The sequence below is a fragment of the Jaculus jaculus genome, chromosome 1 (assembly GCF_020740685.1).
Source record: "Jaculus jaculus isolate mJacJac1 chromosome 1, mJacJac1.mat.Y.cur, whole genome shotgun sequence".
NCBI lineage: Eukaryota > Metazoa > Chordata > Mammalia > Rodentia > Dipodidae > Jaculus > Jaculus jaculus.
In genome coordinates, this window is record NC_059102.1 from 323,084,739 (window position 1) to 323,102,437 (window position 17,699).

General features: G+C 46.6%; 1 protein-coding gene across 1 annotated transcript in view; it reads right to left on the bottom strand.

Annotated features, from left to right (window-relative positions):
* Positions 1-17,699, bottom strand: part of Smyd3 (SET and MYND domain containing 3) — a 619,144-nt gene that overhangs the window by 97,587 nt on the left and 503,858 nt on the right. The window contains exons 9-10 of the mRNA XM_045141721.1: positions 12,328-12,415; positions 4,409-4,583 (exon numbers count right to left, since the gene is read on the bottom strand). Coding sequence (XP_044997656.1) covers positions 4,409-4,583; positions 12,328-12,415 — 263 coding nt within the window. The remainder of the gene's footprint in view (positions 1-4,408; positions 4,584-12,327; positions 12,416-17,699) is intronic.

The window sequence follows — 17,699 nt, forward strand, 5'->3', positions numbered from 1 at the left end:
TCAACATAATTTGGGATTTAATTTTAAAATAACGTATTCAGCCAGGCATAGTGGTACACGCCTTTAATCCCAGCACTTAGGAGGTGAAGGTAGGAAGATCGCTGTGAGTTCAAGGCTAGCCTGAGACTACATAGGGAGTTCCAGGTCAGCCTGGGCTGGAGAAAAAAACCATCATCATCATCATCATAATAATAATAATGTATTTAATAATCTCTTACTTTCATATCCTCCCTCCCTCTCTCTCTCTCTCTCTCTCTCTCTCTCTCTCTCTCTCTCTCACACACACACACACACACACAGAGAAATGTGACATTATAGGCTGAGTAGACTTACTTTTCTGGGTTACCCTAGGAAGTCCTCATACTCTGGAACACCATCTTTAAGAGGACAATGCATTCCAACTTCTAGATCATCAGCTGGAAAGCTAACTTTTGAAAACTCATCGTGTAGTTAAGATGTGACTGACTTCTGAATAAAATTTATGAAATACAGAATTACGAGTATAAAATCATGGGTACACAGGCAGATACTCTCAGAACATATTATAAGCTAATATTAAAGTCAGACATTCTGTTGTATATTTTCAATTTGCTTTATGGAACATGAAAAATCTGTATTAAATTGAATCATAAAAATTGAGTAAGATCTATTGAGTAAAAATAAACGACTGAGTAGCTGGAAGCCGTGGGTTAGATTAAAAATGGAGCCTCTTGGGCCAGCAGTTACAAGATTAGCCAAGGTCAGGAATGACAAAATGCTCACTAGAGACTTGACCTCAATCTAGGCATTATAAGCAGGAGGATGACATTGTAAAATTGTCCCTGTAGATAGCCAGCCAGTCACCTTTCAGTAAGGCACTCTTAGCTACCTGTCCACCGTTGGCTAAATGGGGGCAAAAGCCCACCCAGGCCAGCTTCAGGCCACCATGCTGATGGCTGACAGCACCCAATACCACCATCAGCTTCCGCATTCCTACCTTATGTCCCAAGGTCGTCAGAATGTTTGCAGGGATACCCAGCCCATGGGTGCAATTTTTATTTGCCCTTCTGCTTGAGCTAAAAGGAAAAGGGCTAAGTTATGTTCTTGTGTGTTTATTTTTTTTTTTCCTTTTAACTTCTTTGGATCTAGATTATTTATAGCCGGCTATAGTTACCTTCTCATTGATGGCACCGAACCCCCTACAAAAAGCAGCTGATGGGAGGAAAGGGCTTATTTCGGCTTATGGCCTTGAGGGCAGCTTCATGATGGCAGAAGAAACCACGGCACCAGCAGAGGCTGGATGTCACTCCTTAAAGCAGCAGGTGGAAAATAACAGCAGTGAGAGTGAACTGACCCTAGCAAGGGGGAAGCTGGGCTGTGACACCCCAAAGCCTGCCCCCAGCCACACACCTCCTACAGTTAGGCTCCACCTCTAACACTGCCACCAAGCATTCAGAACACATGGCTTTATGGGAAGTCTGATTCAAACCGCCATGTAGCCTTTTCTTCCACAATGACTTTGATGGCAAAAGGCTCAAATCCAGCTCACTGGAAAGTGAGACAGCACATTAAACTCCAGAACAATTGATTAGCAAGCCCCAGGGATGAGCCACTCAAGCAGGCTTGGAAGCTGGTCCCTGGGTATGAGAACAGGACAAATATTTACACAAATATAATCAAATGCTTCTCAAAAACGACGGAGTAGAGCCAGGCATGGTGGCGCACGCCTTTAATCCCAGCACTCGGGAGGCAGAGGCAGGAGGATCGCCAAGAGTTTGAGGAGGGCACCCTGAGACTACATAGTGAATTCCAGGTCAGCCTGAGTTAGAGTGAGACTCTACCTCGAAAAGCAAAAAAAAAGAAAAGAAAGGATGGAGTACACCGTGGAAAACCCATGGAGAACTTGGCTTCACTTGCAAGAAAGACCTTTGACTCGAGTGTCAGACAGTGGTAAGGCAGTGACACAAGAGGCTTCAGCAGTGTGTTCAGGGCTGGTAAGACCTTCTAGGTATAAACAGTGGACAAGTTTAAACAGCTTTGTTTTGAGGTAGACTGAGTAGGACAGCGAAGGGAAGGGAAGGCAGGGCAAAGGGAGTTCATGGCAAAAACCAACCAGGAGTGGATGCCAGTCCTGCCAGGGAGCCCTGGAAGAAAGGGGATTTTTTTTTTTTTTCCCCTGTCTGCAGCTCCTGGCAGGACTCCATCTCCACATCCAGTTGTCTGTGGTCTGGGTTCCCTGAGATCGGGCCCCAGCCAACCATTCCCTCCTGCCTCTGGTTGCAACATCGAGCAAGACTCTGAGAATGCGGCCTTGTCTCCCTGTGTTCAATTCATTCTTTCTGAGAACCCACAAGATTCCTCACCTTGAACAGACATTCCACTGCTCATGGGAAAGTCTCCGGTCTCAGCGCTCCGGGCAATCTCTTGCATGTTAGATTAAAGCTGACTCACATTCAACTCACTCCAAAGCTGTTCACCACAAGGCAGTGAAAGCTAACACCTGCCAAAGCCTGGAAACACCCTCGGGCCCCACTGGTTACACGGGCTGCCTGGTGGGCCTCTGCCATCCGCCTGGTCCGTGGAGCTTTGGCCATCTTTGGGTCCCTTTCTGCCCGCACCGAGCTCTGGCGCAGGCCTGACTCCTGACCAAGTGCCACATCTCCGGCTTTTCCGTCTCTCTCTTCATGGACGTTCTAGATCCCGAGCTTGCTTCTGCTCTGGTCACGTACACCCTCGTCAGTTCCCCTCCTGCTGTCTCCTGAGGCTCTCCTCCAGTGGGGACAGGGAGCACCCCTGCTTTAGTGAGAACCATTTCCTGGGCCCATTGTCCCATGTCCCTTAAGTCTAGACTTAGATCTCTCTCTGCTTAGTCCCTTTTGGCTGAGGCTATTTTCTCTTTTTTTTTTCAAAGTATTTATTTATTTATTTATATGAGAGAGAGAGAAAGAAGAAAGAAAGATGCAGGGAGAGAGAGAGAGACTGAGAGAGAGAATGGGTGCACCAAGGCCTCCAGACAAATGCGCCTCCATGTGCGTCCAGCTTACGTGGGTCCTGGGGAATCAAACCTAGGTCCTTTGGTATTGCAGGCAAGCGTCTTATCCACTAAGCCATCCCTCCAGCCCCTGAGGCTGTTTTCACGGTCTGCGGAGAAAGGAAGCTAACATCCCCTGAGGATGATGGCTGTGCTCTGCAGATACTGCCCTTCCATGTCCCAAATGCTATCCAAGTGGCTTCTTTTTTTTTTTTTTAACTTTATTTAGTTGAGAGAAAGGCAATTAGAGGGGGAGAGAGAGAGAGAGAATGGATGCTCCAGGGCCTCTAGCCACTGCAAGCGAATTCCACATGCATGCGCCACTTTCTGTATTTGGCTTACGTGGGTACTGAGGAATTGAACTTGGGTCCTTAGGCTTAGCACCTTAACAGCTAAGCCATCTCTCCAGCCCCTCCAGGTGCCTACTAAATAGCAGCCTTGTCCTATGCTGGAGTCTGGGTTGGTTCCTCCTCAGATTATAGTCCATATAATTCCATTTCCCTGGGCCTGATCTCTGTCTGGGCTGTAAAACTTCTGTTCTTAGCCCAGGGCACCCAACAGTGTCAAACCTTGATTTTTAGCACCCTCCCTTACCCTCAAAGATCCTCTAAGTCACAAGGACATCTGGGGCAAAATTTCCATCCATCTGGAGGAGCTGAGCCCAGGCAAGAAGCAATGATTCTCTCCCATACATGACAACATGTGCCTGTAATCCCATTAACTGGGGAGGAGGCTGAAGCAGGGGTATCACAAGTTTGAGGTTCAGTCTGAGCCATCATAGTTCAACCCTGTCTCTAAAACAAAACAAAACAAAGTCATGGATCACCAACATGCTGTTCACCGATAGTTACTTCACTGGGCCAGTGGGCCATGTGATCAGAGCAGACCTCATTCTCCTGCTTGGGCATGAGGTGACTATGAGGGCAAACAGTCCAAGTTCAAGTACTTAGCCAACCCCAGGGCGTGACAAATGGAAAGGACCATCACTACTGTCAGGCAGTCAAGGGTACCACACCACACCTGCCTCGCTCACCTAAGCCAGGACAGGCTAAGGAGGCAGTGCCCCAAGCAAGGTCTGAGCCACTTGCTCCTCTCTGGCACACTGCGCCTGTCTTTGCCACTGCAAGCCCCACAGTGTACCGTCGTCAGCCGTCCTGCGTGGAGGCTGCGTTTAAGTCTCGTCCCGTCGGTACAAGCACGGTGGCCAGTGCCGGTCACCGATTTGCAAAAGACAGATGCACGCGTTCGTGAAGGGGGCCAAGCAATGAGTGAGGGAAGATTTGGTCTTCCACACTGAGAGGCAGATGAGAACCGAAATAGTATAGGCAGAATGACTTCACAACATCTGTCCCCCGACCGCAGGGGACAATCCAGCCTGAGCCCCAGCCCTGCACTCACCGGTACGGCTCCATGGTGCGCACGCCGTAGAACAGGGCCTCCTCCAGCAGGCCCAGGTTGATGCAGGCATCCATGGCACAGTCGAGCACCTTCAGCTGGTAGATGTTGATATCGGGGAGCCGCTCGGAGTTGCTGTTGATGATGGTCTGGCACATGGCCAGGACCTGTTCCCACTCTGCGGTTAACCTTAGTTAAGGATGCATTGTCTTTATGGAGAATAAACAAAAGTAGATGGAGATCCACTCAAAGGCTGAAGAGCTCCAGTCACAGGAGGGGAGGACGCGCCTATTATTTTGCATAGATGTGCTGCCTGGAAACACGCTTGAGAAACAAAAACATGGGTAAGTGGCATCTCAGTGAAGGAAATTCTGTTTACATCAACAAACCATCGTCTAAGTCAGCCTGTGCTTGGGAGATTAAAACTTCCAAAGAAATACTCTTTCTTCCCACTTCTACATGTATTCATTCTCCTTAAACCTACTCGTGAAATGAATGAGTGTTTATTATTGGACCAAAGATTTAGTTCAGTTTAAAGTGATTTACTCTGTTGGCTTCTGTTTTAAAAAACTCGTCTATGATGAAAGAAGCTTTAGATAGCCTTTTTTGCCAACAGAGAAGCACGTGTTAGCTTATGACTTCTGAGTCCTTCCTGCCCGCGAAACCCAACCCTACACAGCCCGCTGCAGGGGCTGTAATTTGAAGAGATTCATTTCCACTGATTCTGTTATTTTTTTTATTTTATTTTATTTTTTTTTTTTTTTGAGAGAGAGAGAGAGAGAGGGAGGGAGGGAGGCAGATAGAGAGAAAGACAGAGAATGGGCATGCCAGCACTTCTAGCCGCTACAAACGAACTCCAGACGCGTGCGCCCCCTTGTGCATCTGGCTAACGTGGGTCATGGGGAATCGAGCCTCGAACCGGGGTCCTTAGGCTTCACAGGCAAGCGCTTAACTGCTAATCCATCTCTCCAGCCCTCCACTGATTCTTATATTGAGTGTTTATTATAGAACACAAGTGACCCAAGCTGGTACTTAACCAAAGAAATGTATTCTTACCTTACGCCCAAATATTGAAAGAAAATATTAACATGGCTTTTACTTATGAATTGTAGCAAGGGGGAATAAACGGCTAAAGAGGATGAGAAGACTTAACCTCCACAATGGGTCAATGTCAATGACTCAGTTTTCACAGAGCCTCGCTGTGACCCCCCACCCCATACTTCCCTCAGTACAGGGTCTCACTACGGCTCAAAACCATGCAGTCCGAGCAATCCTTCTCCCTCTGCCTCAGGTGTATGCCACCCAGTCCAGCTTTCACCTCACTTTTTCCAAGCTGAAATCCCTGGGTTCTCACAGAGGTGGTCAGAGGGCAGAGGAGACGGTGCACTGAGCCGGCCTGACTGCTCCCCAGCGAGCTTCCTCCGCGGCACAGCTGAAGGTGTGTGCACCGGACGCAGCTGGGAACACCTCGCGGCTTCTCCGCTGTGCTGTTGGGTTCTGTCAGGCAGAGGCTTGGGGGACTCTGGATGGAGGCTGGCCCACCCCTCCCGTCCCCCACTTTTTATTACTATGGCTTTAGAGTCTTCTGCTTTCACATGTTAGAATTCCAGTTTGGGGAGCCGGGAGGGGGCATTCGAAGATTTAAGCAGAAATGAATGGTACAGTCTTTGGTAAGCCTGGTTCAAACCAAAGCTAGTTCCCGTGTGTGTCTGATTTGAGGTTCCTGAGAAAGCCAGGGTGCTATGAGATAGGCCAGAAATTTTTTAAAAAGCCTAGTGTCACAGTAAAATTAAATAAGATGCTATATTTACAAAGAAAATTATTTTGTGTTGGAAAAAATTCTTCTATGGGCTGGAGAGATGGCTTAGCAGTTAAACGCTTGCCTGTGAAGCCTAAGGACCCCGGTTCGAGGCTCAATTCCCCAGGACCCACGTTAGCCAGATGCACAAGGGGGCGCCCGCATCTGGAGTTCATTTGCAGTGGCTGGAGGCCCTGGTGCACCCATTCTCATTTTCTCTCTCTCTCCCTCTTTCCCTCTCTGTTGCTCTCAAATAAATAAAAATAAACAAAAAAGTTCTTCTATGTTCTTTCATGAGGTAGGCAGAGTTCTGTGTGTTGTGGGTCCAGTGGGAAACATTTATTGGTGTGAACGAAGCGTACTATAGAGATGAGTGCTTTCTTCCTTCCATTCTGCCATGCCTCCGAGCCACACTACACAGAGAGGAAAGAGGGTGATAGACTGGGATGGATGGAATGCACCTCCTCCTCCACTCCTTCTCATCAGGGCCCCAGCGCAGCAAGCGCATCCCTGAGCACAGGCACTGTCTTCTCTCCAGCAGAACCCTTCTTTCAATTGCCCGTCTCTTCAGGGCACCGCTTTGCTGAAGATGAGCAAATGCTTTCACCAACCAAGCCGCTCGTGTGCATGGGGAACACTATCCTCATGGACCTCCAGGAAACGTACTTCCTATAAGCGCGGGCTGAACACTCGAACTCAAAGAACAGCTTCCTGGGGGAGAATCTCCAGCTCCGCAGGGTCAAGCGCAGGATCCTCTGGGTCACACTCTGTCACCATAGGACAAGCCCTGCCTCTGAGGAGCTGACTGGTCCCAGAAGAGTTTCATCTGCTGAAGACAGTCGCTTGAAGTTCTCAACAGTTACAACGAAGTTAGCTTTTTCTTCTCTTTTCTTTTATGTTCATCTGACATGGAAGCTTCATGTGTGCTGAACATCTTCCCCAGAGGCTAGGGAAGCAGTTTCTTCAGCAATGCCCTGATTTTGTGACAGATTGCCAGGCTCACCTCTGTGGCTTTTCATTCCAGGATAGCTATCTGATGAACTGTCAGTGGGGGGGATGACTGTCTCTTTTACACAATGCCAGACATTTCTGTGGCAAGGTCCATGCCTCAGTTTAACATCACATTGTTCAACCCGCCCGGTTATTTGTCTGTTCATTCCTATGTGCTCCAACTCATTCAAAAGAGGTTTGGGGTAACAGGCCTTGGAAGTGAAAACCAGATGTGATATTATGCATCCGCTCATAACAACACATCCACCATTGCCCCCCACAAGCTGCCAAGGACTGTGTGCCAACCTCCCTCCACAACACTGGCAACTTCTCTCCTGGCAAACAAGGCAATATCTTTGCTGTGAAACACCCTGGTGAGAGAAAAAAAAAAAAAAAAAGGAATAATTTTAACTAAGAGATTCTTTCCCTAAGCTAATGCCAACACATATTTGCTCAGGGATTTCGTCCTTGGCACCTGTGAAGTTTGATACAAGCGACTGTTCAAGTGAGGTGGCAAGCTCTGGACCAAAGAGCCACCCAAGAAAATAGCGCTGAGGTCAGGGGTCAGGGCAGGAGCCTTTCTTCTGAAGGATCTTAGTGTCCAGAGGTGGACTGGAGAAGACAGAGAAGGGAGGGAAGTCAATTCACCTGGGAATTAACTTTGTAGGACTCAAGACTGTCAGACCAGAGTCCATAAGCCGTGCTACTCTCCTGCTCTGATGCATGGCGTTTAAGACTTGCAGATTCTGGGCTGGAGGGATGGCTTAGTGGTTAAGGCGCTTGCCTGCAAAGCTAAAGGACCCAGGTTTGATTCCCCAGGACCCACGTTAGGCAGATGCACAAGGTGGCACTTGCATGTGGAGTTCATTTTCAGTGGCTGGAGGCCCTGGAGTGCCCATTCTCTCTCTCTCTCTCTCTCTCTCTCTCTCTCTCTCTCTCTCTCTGTCAAATAAATTAATTAATACATACATATAATGAACAAAAAGACTTGCAGATTCTTTCTTCATGTGCTGCCACTGGCCAGCTCACAGCAGTGTGCCATGTCGCCACCTTCTGTGCGTCCCTTCTCCATAGCTGGCCTGATCTCCCACCCCCCTTCCCAAGCTCGGCAGAATTGTCACCTCCCCTGTGAAATGTTCTTAATCTTTCTCTACAAATGTAAATATAAGTGTATGTGTGCATCCATCTTTACCAAAAGTATTACTGAATTAATCAGCTTTCACCACCATAATACCTGGTCCAAGTTATTTTTGAAGTCAAGACAGGCTTATTTTAGATTATGGTTCTGGAGGTTCAAGTTCAAATCCAACAGACCCCATTGTTTTGGCCTCTGATGAGGGCACTGGGTGGCAGTTGTGGGGGTCTGTGTTAGTCAGAGTGAGGAGACAGACTTCAAGCTGGGATATAAAGAGAAGGCAGAGAGACTGGGGGTTTGAAAACATACCCCCAGTGATGTGGGGGCTTCCGTTAGGCCCCACATTTTATTTTATTTTATTTTTAAAATATTTTATTTATTTATTTATTTGAGAGGAGAGAGAAAGAGAAGCTGGGCATGGTGGTGCATGCCTTTAATCCCAGCACTGGGGAGGCAGAGGTAGGAGGATCCTTGTGAGTTCGAGGCTACCTTGAGACTACAGAGAAAGAGAGAGAGAGAATGGGCTCACTAGGGCCTCCAGCCACCACAAACAAATTCCAGACATATGTGCCACCTTGTTCAGCTGGCTTATACGTAGGTACTGGGGTATCAAACCTGGGTCCTTAGGCTTCACAGACAAGCACCTTAACTCCTAAGCCATGTCTTCAGCACTCATTTTTTTTTCATTTGAAGGAAGAGTGTGTGTGCGTGTGTGCGTGTGTATGTGTATGAGAGAGAGACAGAAAGAGAGAGAACATGAGCACTTGGGCACGCTAGGGCCTCTGAAAACAAACTCCAGATGCATGCACCATGTTATACATCTGGCTTTGTGTAGGCACTGGGCAATTGAACCATGGCCATCAGGCTTTGCAAGCAAATGCCTTTAACCACTGAGCAACCTCCCCAGCCCAGGCCCTACCTCTTAAAGGCTCACAGCCACCCCATTCCAATATGACTTTTGGGGAATACTCATCCAAATCACAGCATGTATTAATTTGCATAATTACTGTCCCACTGTGTGTAAGAGCTGAGTACTATACTATGTTTTCTAATTTCTGCCTTGTTTACAAGGTACAGTAGGACAGGCAAGGTACCTGGTACAGAGTCAGTTTTCTGTCAAGCCTTAACAGTTGAGAATGAACTGTGACGTGGTCATTTCTGATCCTAATCCTGCTGCATGGTGCCATAGAAAATTCTTCTTAAAATGGCTCTTTAAGCCTATGAATGTTGGCTTCATATTCCCAAAGCTGGCTGTTTTTCTAGTATCTTCTATCCCATCAGCAGGTGGGGTTTCAAACTCCTTCTTGACTTTTTTGTTCCATTCCCCACATTTACTTGATTTTTTTGCATCTCTATTAATATTCCCTATCCCAAAGTGATTATAAAATCCTACACAGGATAATCCCAAGATCATGTCCTTTATATTGTCTATTCTATATTCTATGAGCATATCACAGTTGTCTTTGGGAGGGTTATGGCACACGCTTCTTAAGTTTTTCTGTTTACGAAAACTCTGCAAATCCTTTCACATGTCCTGCTGCTAAGCTTTATGTATATTTACACACTTGAACTTTTGACCCAAATAAAAGATCTTATATACACTCATGGTACTTTGAATGGATGCCCCCAATAGACTCACGAGTCTACTCAAGCTTGTAACTTATTAGATTTCCAGGTACCTGGATGGAGAAGGTGTCACTGTGGGGCAGATCCTCGGGTCCAGCCCTAAGGTGTGTTTGGTGGCAGATCTGAATTCCAGTCTAAAGCATGCAGAGTGTTTAAGCACCTCCTGGGGTTCCTCGAGTGTGCTTGCTTATGGTGCTGGTGGTGGTATTTCTCTGTGTGGTCCCGTGAAAGGAGGCCCAGCTTCTTCTGCCATTATGGAACTTCCCCTGGACCTGTAGGCTTCAATAAATCCTGGTCCTCCCATACCTCTGCCTGATTTGGGGGTTCATCCCAGCAACATGAAGCTGACTACTACGGTAACCCTCCAAACTTTATGGGGCCCACTGGGCTCTTGATTCTACTGTCCTTTCTCTGTTATCCTTCTCATTTACACGCATTTTGACAGTGGTGACCCTGTCCTCTGTACCTTCGTTCAAGGTAATGAATGAAGGTCGGTGGGAACAAGGCATCCAACAGGGAGAATACCATTCAATCACTGACTGAAATGCCTGGTTCTGAGAGTATCTAACATTTCTTTCTTTCTTCCTTTCTTTTTTCTGTTTTTCGAGTTAGGGTCTCACTCTAGCGCAGGCTGACCTGGAGTTCACTATGGAGTCTCAGGGTGGCTTCAAATTCCCGGCGATCCTCCTACCTCTGCCTCCCGAGTGCTGGGATTAAAGGCACGTGCCACCATGCCCGGTTAGTATCTAACATTTCTTGACTACATTTCAAATCCCTTAATGAAATCTAGATGTAAACTTTACAAAAATTTTTTTCCTGATCCCATGGACGTACTTGTTCTTCCTGAATCAGTGTAGTATCCTGGCAACTGCAGCTTTCGTTCAATTCCTTAGTAACCAGCTATAGGTTCTTTAATCAGACTGCTAATAAACTCACTAGCCAGGTCCCCAGGACGCCACTACTGGAAGATGCTGCAGATCTCTGAGAGGTGGGGCACAATGGAAAGTGGGGCTTAATGGGAAGATATACATTAACAGGAAATACCTGATGCAAACTGCGGATGAAGTAAAAACAGGTTTATTTTAGATAATGGTTCTGGAGGTTCAAGTCTAAGATTAGACAGCCCCAGTGGTTTGGCCTCTAGTAAAGATACCAGATGTCAATATGGAGTGTGTGTCATAGAAAGCACTCAGATTTCAAGCCAGGAAACAGAAGGGGGCTGAGAGATCTCACCTTTAAAAGTAAAAGCCCTTGGGCTGGAAAGAAGGCTCAGTGGTTAACGTGCTAGCCTACAAAAAGCCTAAGGACCCAGCTTCAATTCCCCAGAAACCATTTAAATCCATATATTCAAGATTGTGCATGCATCTGGAGTTCATTTGCAATGGCTGGAGGCCTTGGTGTGCCTATTCATTCTACCCCCCCCCCACCCTTCTCTCTGTCTGCCTCTCTCTCAAATAGACAAATAAAATAAAAAAAAAAAATTTTTTTAAAGTAACGGAACTCATCTACCTACCTTTCCCATACTTTGCAATTCTTTAAAAGTAATGTAGACTGGAAACCTCATTTGAAGATTTTGTTAGTGTCTGAGACATGATTAACCCAAAGCATCTGGTAGCCTTTTGGTGACCTTTTTTCATTCTCCAGTATGGATTCCCTGTCATGTTTTATCTACATGACAGTGACTTATCACTCAGCCTGTGCCTGTTCAAAACCTATCTCTGATTCAAGTCCCCTTTTACACAGTAAAACCAGTGGAGCGTTCCAGATGACTTCCACTTATGCCATGTCCTTGGCCTGAACTTTGACCCACTCATGCTCCTTACTATTTACTCCAGGAACATTATTTGCAGCAACCCTTCTCCCACTGTGACTGCTTCATGGCTAATTTGCTGTGAAGCTTCTAAGTCTCAAGGACTAACTTGTAAGGATTCTAATACGCTCTTTTCTAGAGATGAACCTAAAGAGAATCCTGAGCCGGGCGTGGTGGCACATGCCTTTAATCCCAGCACTTGGGAGGCAGAGTTAGGAGGAGTGCCACGAGTTTGAGGCCATCCTGAGACCTGAGACTCCATAGTGAATTCCAGGTAAGCCTGAGCTAGAGTGAGACCCTGCCTTGAAACCACACCCCCCCCCCACAAGAGTATCCTACTATTCCTGGGCCATATCATCAACTGGTGGTGAGGGATTCATGACCTTACTCCAATCTCTCTTGGCCATTACCCACACCGCTAGCTGTGCTCAGTGAGGCAGCCTGTGGTTGTGGAGCAGATGAATCTTCTGGAGAAGTCAGGATGCTTCACTGGCATCAGGTTCCCAACAACAAGGACAGAGGTAACCCTGGTGGCGCAGCGTGACCCGCAGGTAAAAGGATACTCCAGCGTGCCTTCAGCTCTTCGATTGTTTTCAGCGACTCTTGAACCTCCTTCCATACTCGCTCATCACCAGTTAGCATGTCAGCATCCTTCTCACACCAAATTGCAAGACAGGAAAAGAAGACAAATAACCCAGTTAAAAAACAAACAACGGGCAAAGGATCTGAAGAGACATGTCTCCAAGAAAGAGAAACAAATGGTCTACAAGCACGTGGAAAGACGTTCCACATAATTAATCATCAGTGACATGGATCAAAACCACAGCGAAGAAGTGCTACTTCGTAGCCAGCGGCACAGCTCTCCATGGAAGGACAGGTAACAGGAAGTACTGGCAGGAATGGAGAGAAATGAAATGCTGATACTCTGCTGGTGGCAGTGGTATGGCTTAAAAAAACCAGCTTTTCAGTTTCTCAAAAGGTGTTAGTTACCAAGAGAGTCACCATACCAGTTCCATTCTTAGGTATATGACCAAAGTAGATGACAATATGTTCAACACAAAATATGTATACAAATATTTATAGTTCATAATATACAATATATGTAGTTCCTAATTGCTCAATGGGTGGATACATTTTTTAAAGGCAAACAGTGGGCCAGTCAATCAAGTACCAGTACATGCTATAGCATGGATGAACATGTGCAACATTAGCCCATGTGGAAGAAGCCAGTAATAAAAGATTACACATTATATGATTGAATTTATATAAAAAGCTCAGACTGGGAAAGTCCATAAAGACATAAAGTAGATTGGTGGTTGCCTAGGGACAGGGCAATTAGAGGGAATTGGACAGTGACTGCCAATGGTTAGGCTTCCTTTGGGGATGGTAAAAATGCTCTCAAATTGACTGTGCTGCTGGCTAGGCAACTCTGTAAAGGGACTAAAATCATTGATTTGTATGCTTTAAACTCACTGAATTATAACTCAATAAAATTATTACTCAGAAGACATAAGAGGAAAAGGTTTTTTTTAAAAAAATATTTTACTTTTCTTTATTTGAGAGAGAGAGAAATAGGCAGGGAGAGAGAGAGAGAAAGAGAACACACCAGGGCCTCCAGTCTCTGCAAACAAACTCCAGACACATGCACCACCTTGTGCATCTGGCTTTGTGGGTCTTGGGAAATCACACCTGGGTCCTTTGGCTTTGCAGGCAAGTACCTTAACCACTCAGCCATTTCTCCAGCCCGTTTTGTTTTAATGCAGCTATTTGTTGGGAGGTAACCCAGTGGCCGAGTACAGCATGAACACTGAAGCAAGGAAAAAGAGTGACAGGAGCTGGAGAGATGGCTTAGCGATTAAGCGCTTGCCTGTGAAGCCTAAGGACCCCGGTTCGAGGCTCGGTTCCCCAGGTCCCACGTTAGCCAGATGCGCAAGGGGGCGCACGCGTCTGGAGTTCGTTTGCAGAGGCTGGAAGCCCTGGCGCGCCCATTCTCTCTCTCTCCCTCTATCTGTCTTTCTCTCTGTGTCTGTCACTCTCAAATAAATAAATAAATAAAATTAAAAAAAAAAAAAAAAGAACGACGGTGGGCACAGCGTACCCAAGTGAGCCCATCCTGACTCCTATGAACACTGGGAAGAAAACAAAAACCCCAACACTGGGGGCTGGGGCGATGGCTTAGTGGTTAAAACTAAATAGAAGAAAATGCCCAGTTCCTCAGCTGCACTGGGCAATGTTCAAGAGCCCCTCAACTCCCTGTCTTTGTGGCCACACACTGTACAGCGCATGACCCAGCAGGAATCCACGCCCAGGACACTCTGCATCAGGGACAGCCAGCCACCTAGGAAGCTGAGCACAGCCGTGGCGGGACGGTGGTAATGATGATGTTCCAACTCCATGTATCTCTGTGCAGGGGCCAAGTGTGGTACCCCCAGGAACAGAGCACCCTTGTGAGAGCCACGCTCAGAGTCGGCCTGTGTTATTCACTGGCGGGATGCGTGTTATCACTCCGGTGTGCGAGGGCAGAAAGTGAACCGGGACTTTATAGCTCTACATGCACGTGCTGTGCACATGTGTGACACAATAAGATTTTGTTGTTGTTGTTTATTTTCATTTATTTATTTGGCAGCATCAGAAAGAGAGAAAGAGAGAGAGAAAACAGGCACACCAGGGTCTCCAGCCACTGCAAATGAACTCCAGGTGCATGTGACCCCTTGTGCATCTGGCTTACGTGGATCCTGGGAAATTGAGCCTTGAATTGGGATCCTTAGGCTTCACAGGCAAGTGGTTAACCACCAAGCCATCTCACCAGCCCTACAATAAGATTTTTGAAAAGATCCTAGAGTGCACCCTTCTTCTTTTGGGAAACCCTAAGCACACCCTAGCTTTGGGTCCACAGGAGGAGGAAAACAAATGGCTCTGAGCAGGTGGACAGCAGTCTCCCTCTGCGCTCTCGTTCTAAACTCCTGTCATCCCCTCCAATGTCAGTTCAAGCACCTCGCTCCCTACTTCAACCATCACAGCCATGTGTGATCTCCCATTTCATATTTTGTTACTGGCAGTTCAAGCTCGAGGCTCTGAGGTGACTAACTTGCTCATCAGTCCCCTATGGTGGTCACACTCTGATGCCCAGAACCTCTGGAACTAGATTACATGGCAGAGGGGACTGAGTTGTAGATGAGATTAAGATTGCTTATTGAGTGACCTTGGAGAGGTGGAACTATTCTGGGCTATCCAAGCAGGCCCAATATGATTATGGTGGCCTTTAAAAGTAGAAGGAGGCCAAAGAGGAGGTGAGAGTGAGGACATAGGAGAAGAACTTAATCAGCCATGCTGGCTTTGAGGACAGAGAAAAGACCAAGCCAAGGACCGCAAGTGGCCCTAGACACTGGAAAAGCAAGCAAACACCTCCGCCCTTGGAGAAGAAAGGAAAGTGGTCCGTGGACTCCTGGATTCTAACCCAGGAGATGGGACAGGTTTCAAACGTAAAGAAGGATAAGGCAAGACATGTGTATTGTTTATAGCCACTAGGTTTACGATCATTGGTTACAGCCCGATGATCAGCAGCAAAGGAACGTGCCTTCTGCTCTCTAGCCACTGGAATTTTGCACATGGTTCTCCCTGCACCTGGAGCTAATTAATTTGATCATTCATTCATTCCATTAACACATGAGTGCCTCAGAGGGGGACTGTTGTAGGCAGCAGGATGGAGAAAAAAAATGGCCCTATTATGATGTGTACACTGAAGAGGTAAGAGGGATATAGCAAAATAAACACGGGGGAGGGAGGCTGGAGACAGTTAAGGCCCTTGCCTGCTAAGCCAGGGGACCCAGGTTCAATTCCCCAGAACCCACATAAGCACATGGCACATGCACCTGGAGTTCATTTGCACTGGCTGGATGCCCTGGCGTGCCCATTCTCAATCTCTCTCTCTCTCCCTGTCAAATAAATAAATAAAGTATTTGTTTTGTTTTATTTTTTGACATAGGGTTTCACTCTAACCCAAGCCGACCTGGAATTCACTATGTAGTCTCAGGGTGGCCTCAAACTCATAGCAATCCTCCTACCTTAGCCTCCCGAATGCTGGGATTAAAGGCATGCGCCACCATGCCCAGCTCAATAAAGAAAATATTAAAAAGAAAAAAAGAAAAAGGAACACAGGGAAGAGAGATAGGGAGGACTGGTAGCAGGGAAATTTTAAACAAAGTCACTAGGGAAGACCTCACTCAGATGATGTTTGAATAGAAGGCCGCAGGAGGCTAAGGAGTGACAGACAAGAAGGTTAGAAAGGCCAGTGTGTGGAGAGGCAGGAGCGGGCTTGCCGCTCCGAGGCCGATGGGTAAGCTCTCTTAGCCAAAATGCAGACTTTGTCTTCCTTGATCCTGCTTCTGCCAAACACTTGGCATGGAGTCTCAGAGGTAACAGAGCTCAGCTGGATGTCTATACAGTTATCTGGATGTCTCTTGTATGAATCTTAATCGTTCCTCCCAGCATTCTTTTTAAACTTTTTTTTTTTAAACTTTATTTTATTTGCAAGCGGAGAGAGACACAGAGAAGAGAGAGAGAGACAAAGAAGAGAGACAGAGAGAGAGAGAAAATGGGCCAGCCAGGCCCTCTAGGCAGTGCAACTGAATTCCAGAAGCATGTGCCACTTTGTGCATCTGGTTTTACATGGGTACTAGGGAACTGACTCAGGTCATTAGGGTTTTTAGGCAAGTGCCTCAACCACTGAGAAATCTCTCCAGCCCCTTCTCAGCATTCTTGTAGGACACCAAAGCCTTTAACTTACATGTGAGGCACGAGATGGTTTTGAAGCTTGATGGACAAATTCAAAAGGACTTTTACTTCTAACTGCCTGAGGCAGGGTTCAAAGCTATCTCTGCCTGGCTCTGAGCCCATTCTCTTTCCGTTGAATTATCTTCATACAATTTGAATTTGGTTTTATTTCTGGCCTTGCTTCAAAGATGAAACTTATATCTGTGAGCTGGTAAATTCAAAAAGTCTTCAGCCATGGTTCAGTGGTAGCATTCGAAAAAAAAAGCAAAGTAAAAATCCCTCTACACGGAGTCCAAACCTATCTAGTATTTGTGCGCTAGGTGGGTGAGACCATGGCCCAGAACGGAGCAATTTCATATAGGGATTATATTCACAACTGAATCTGCCACCAGAGAACATAATCTGATTAGTGTGCTTTGAGGCTGACCCTAAGCCTTCATTTACTTAATGGAAGTGCAGGAGCTTTGAAAGTAATCTCAAACATTGGGCGGACTGTACTTGAGCTGGACAAGGCCAGGATCCCAGCTCGGAGCTGACTCGTACTTTCTGGAGTGTCCCACTGTAGTGAATGCCTAAATATTCTTCTTGGTCCTCAGCATGTCTTGCTCCTTGTGGCTCCTCAGATCTTTGCCCACAGTGGGCTCTGTGCCCACAGTGGGTCTCCCTCTCCATGGCAGACTACAGAAGAACATGAGTTTTTACATGTACATAAATAGAACTTGTGGAGATAAACAGAAAAACTCCTTCGGGAAATATAACATAAGCCCATTTATTTTTCACTACCCAAACATGAGATTAAATTAATATGTTCTTGGGCTGGAGAAATGGCTTAGCGGTTAAGCGCTTGCCTGTGAAGCCTAAGGACCCCGGTTCGAGGCTCGGTTCTCCAGGTCCCACGTTAGCCAGATGCACAAGGGGGCGCACGCGTCTGGAGTTCGTTTGCAGAGGCTGGAAGCCCTGGCGTGCCCATTCTCTCTCTCCCTCTATCTGTCTTTCTCTCTATGTCTGTCGCTCTCAAATAAATAAATAATTAATTAAAAAAAATTAATATGTTCTTTATTCACAGACCCAGACCCTGAGGTATGAAATTAGTAAATGGAAGTCTTTGTTCCTATTATTTCTTATCCAAAGACATCAAAGGTACTTGCTATCATTCAGGACA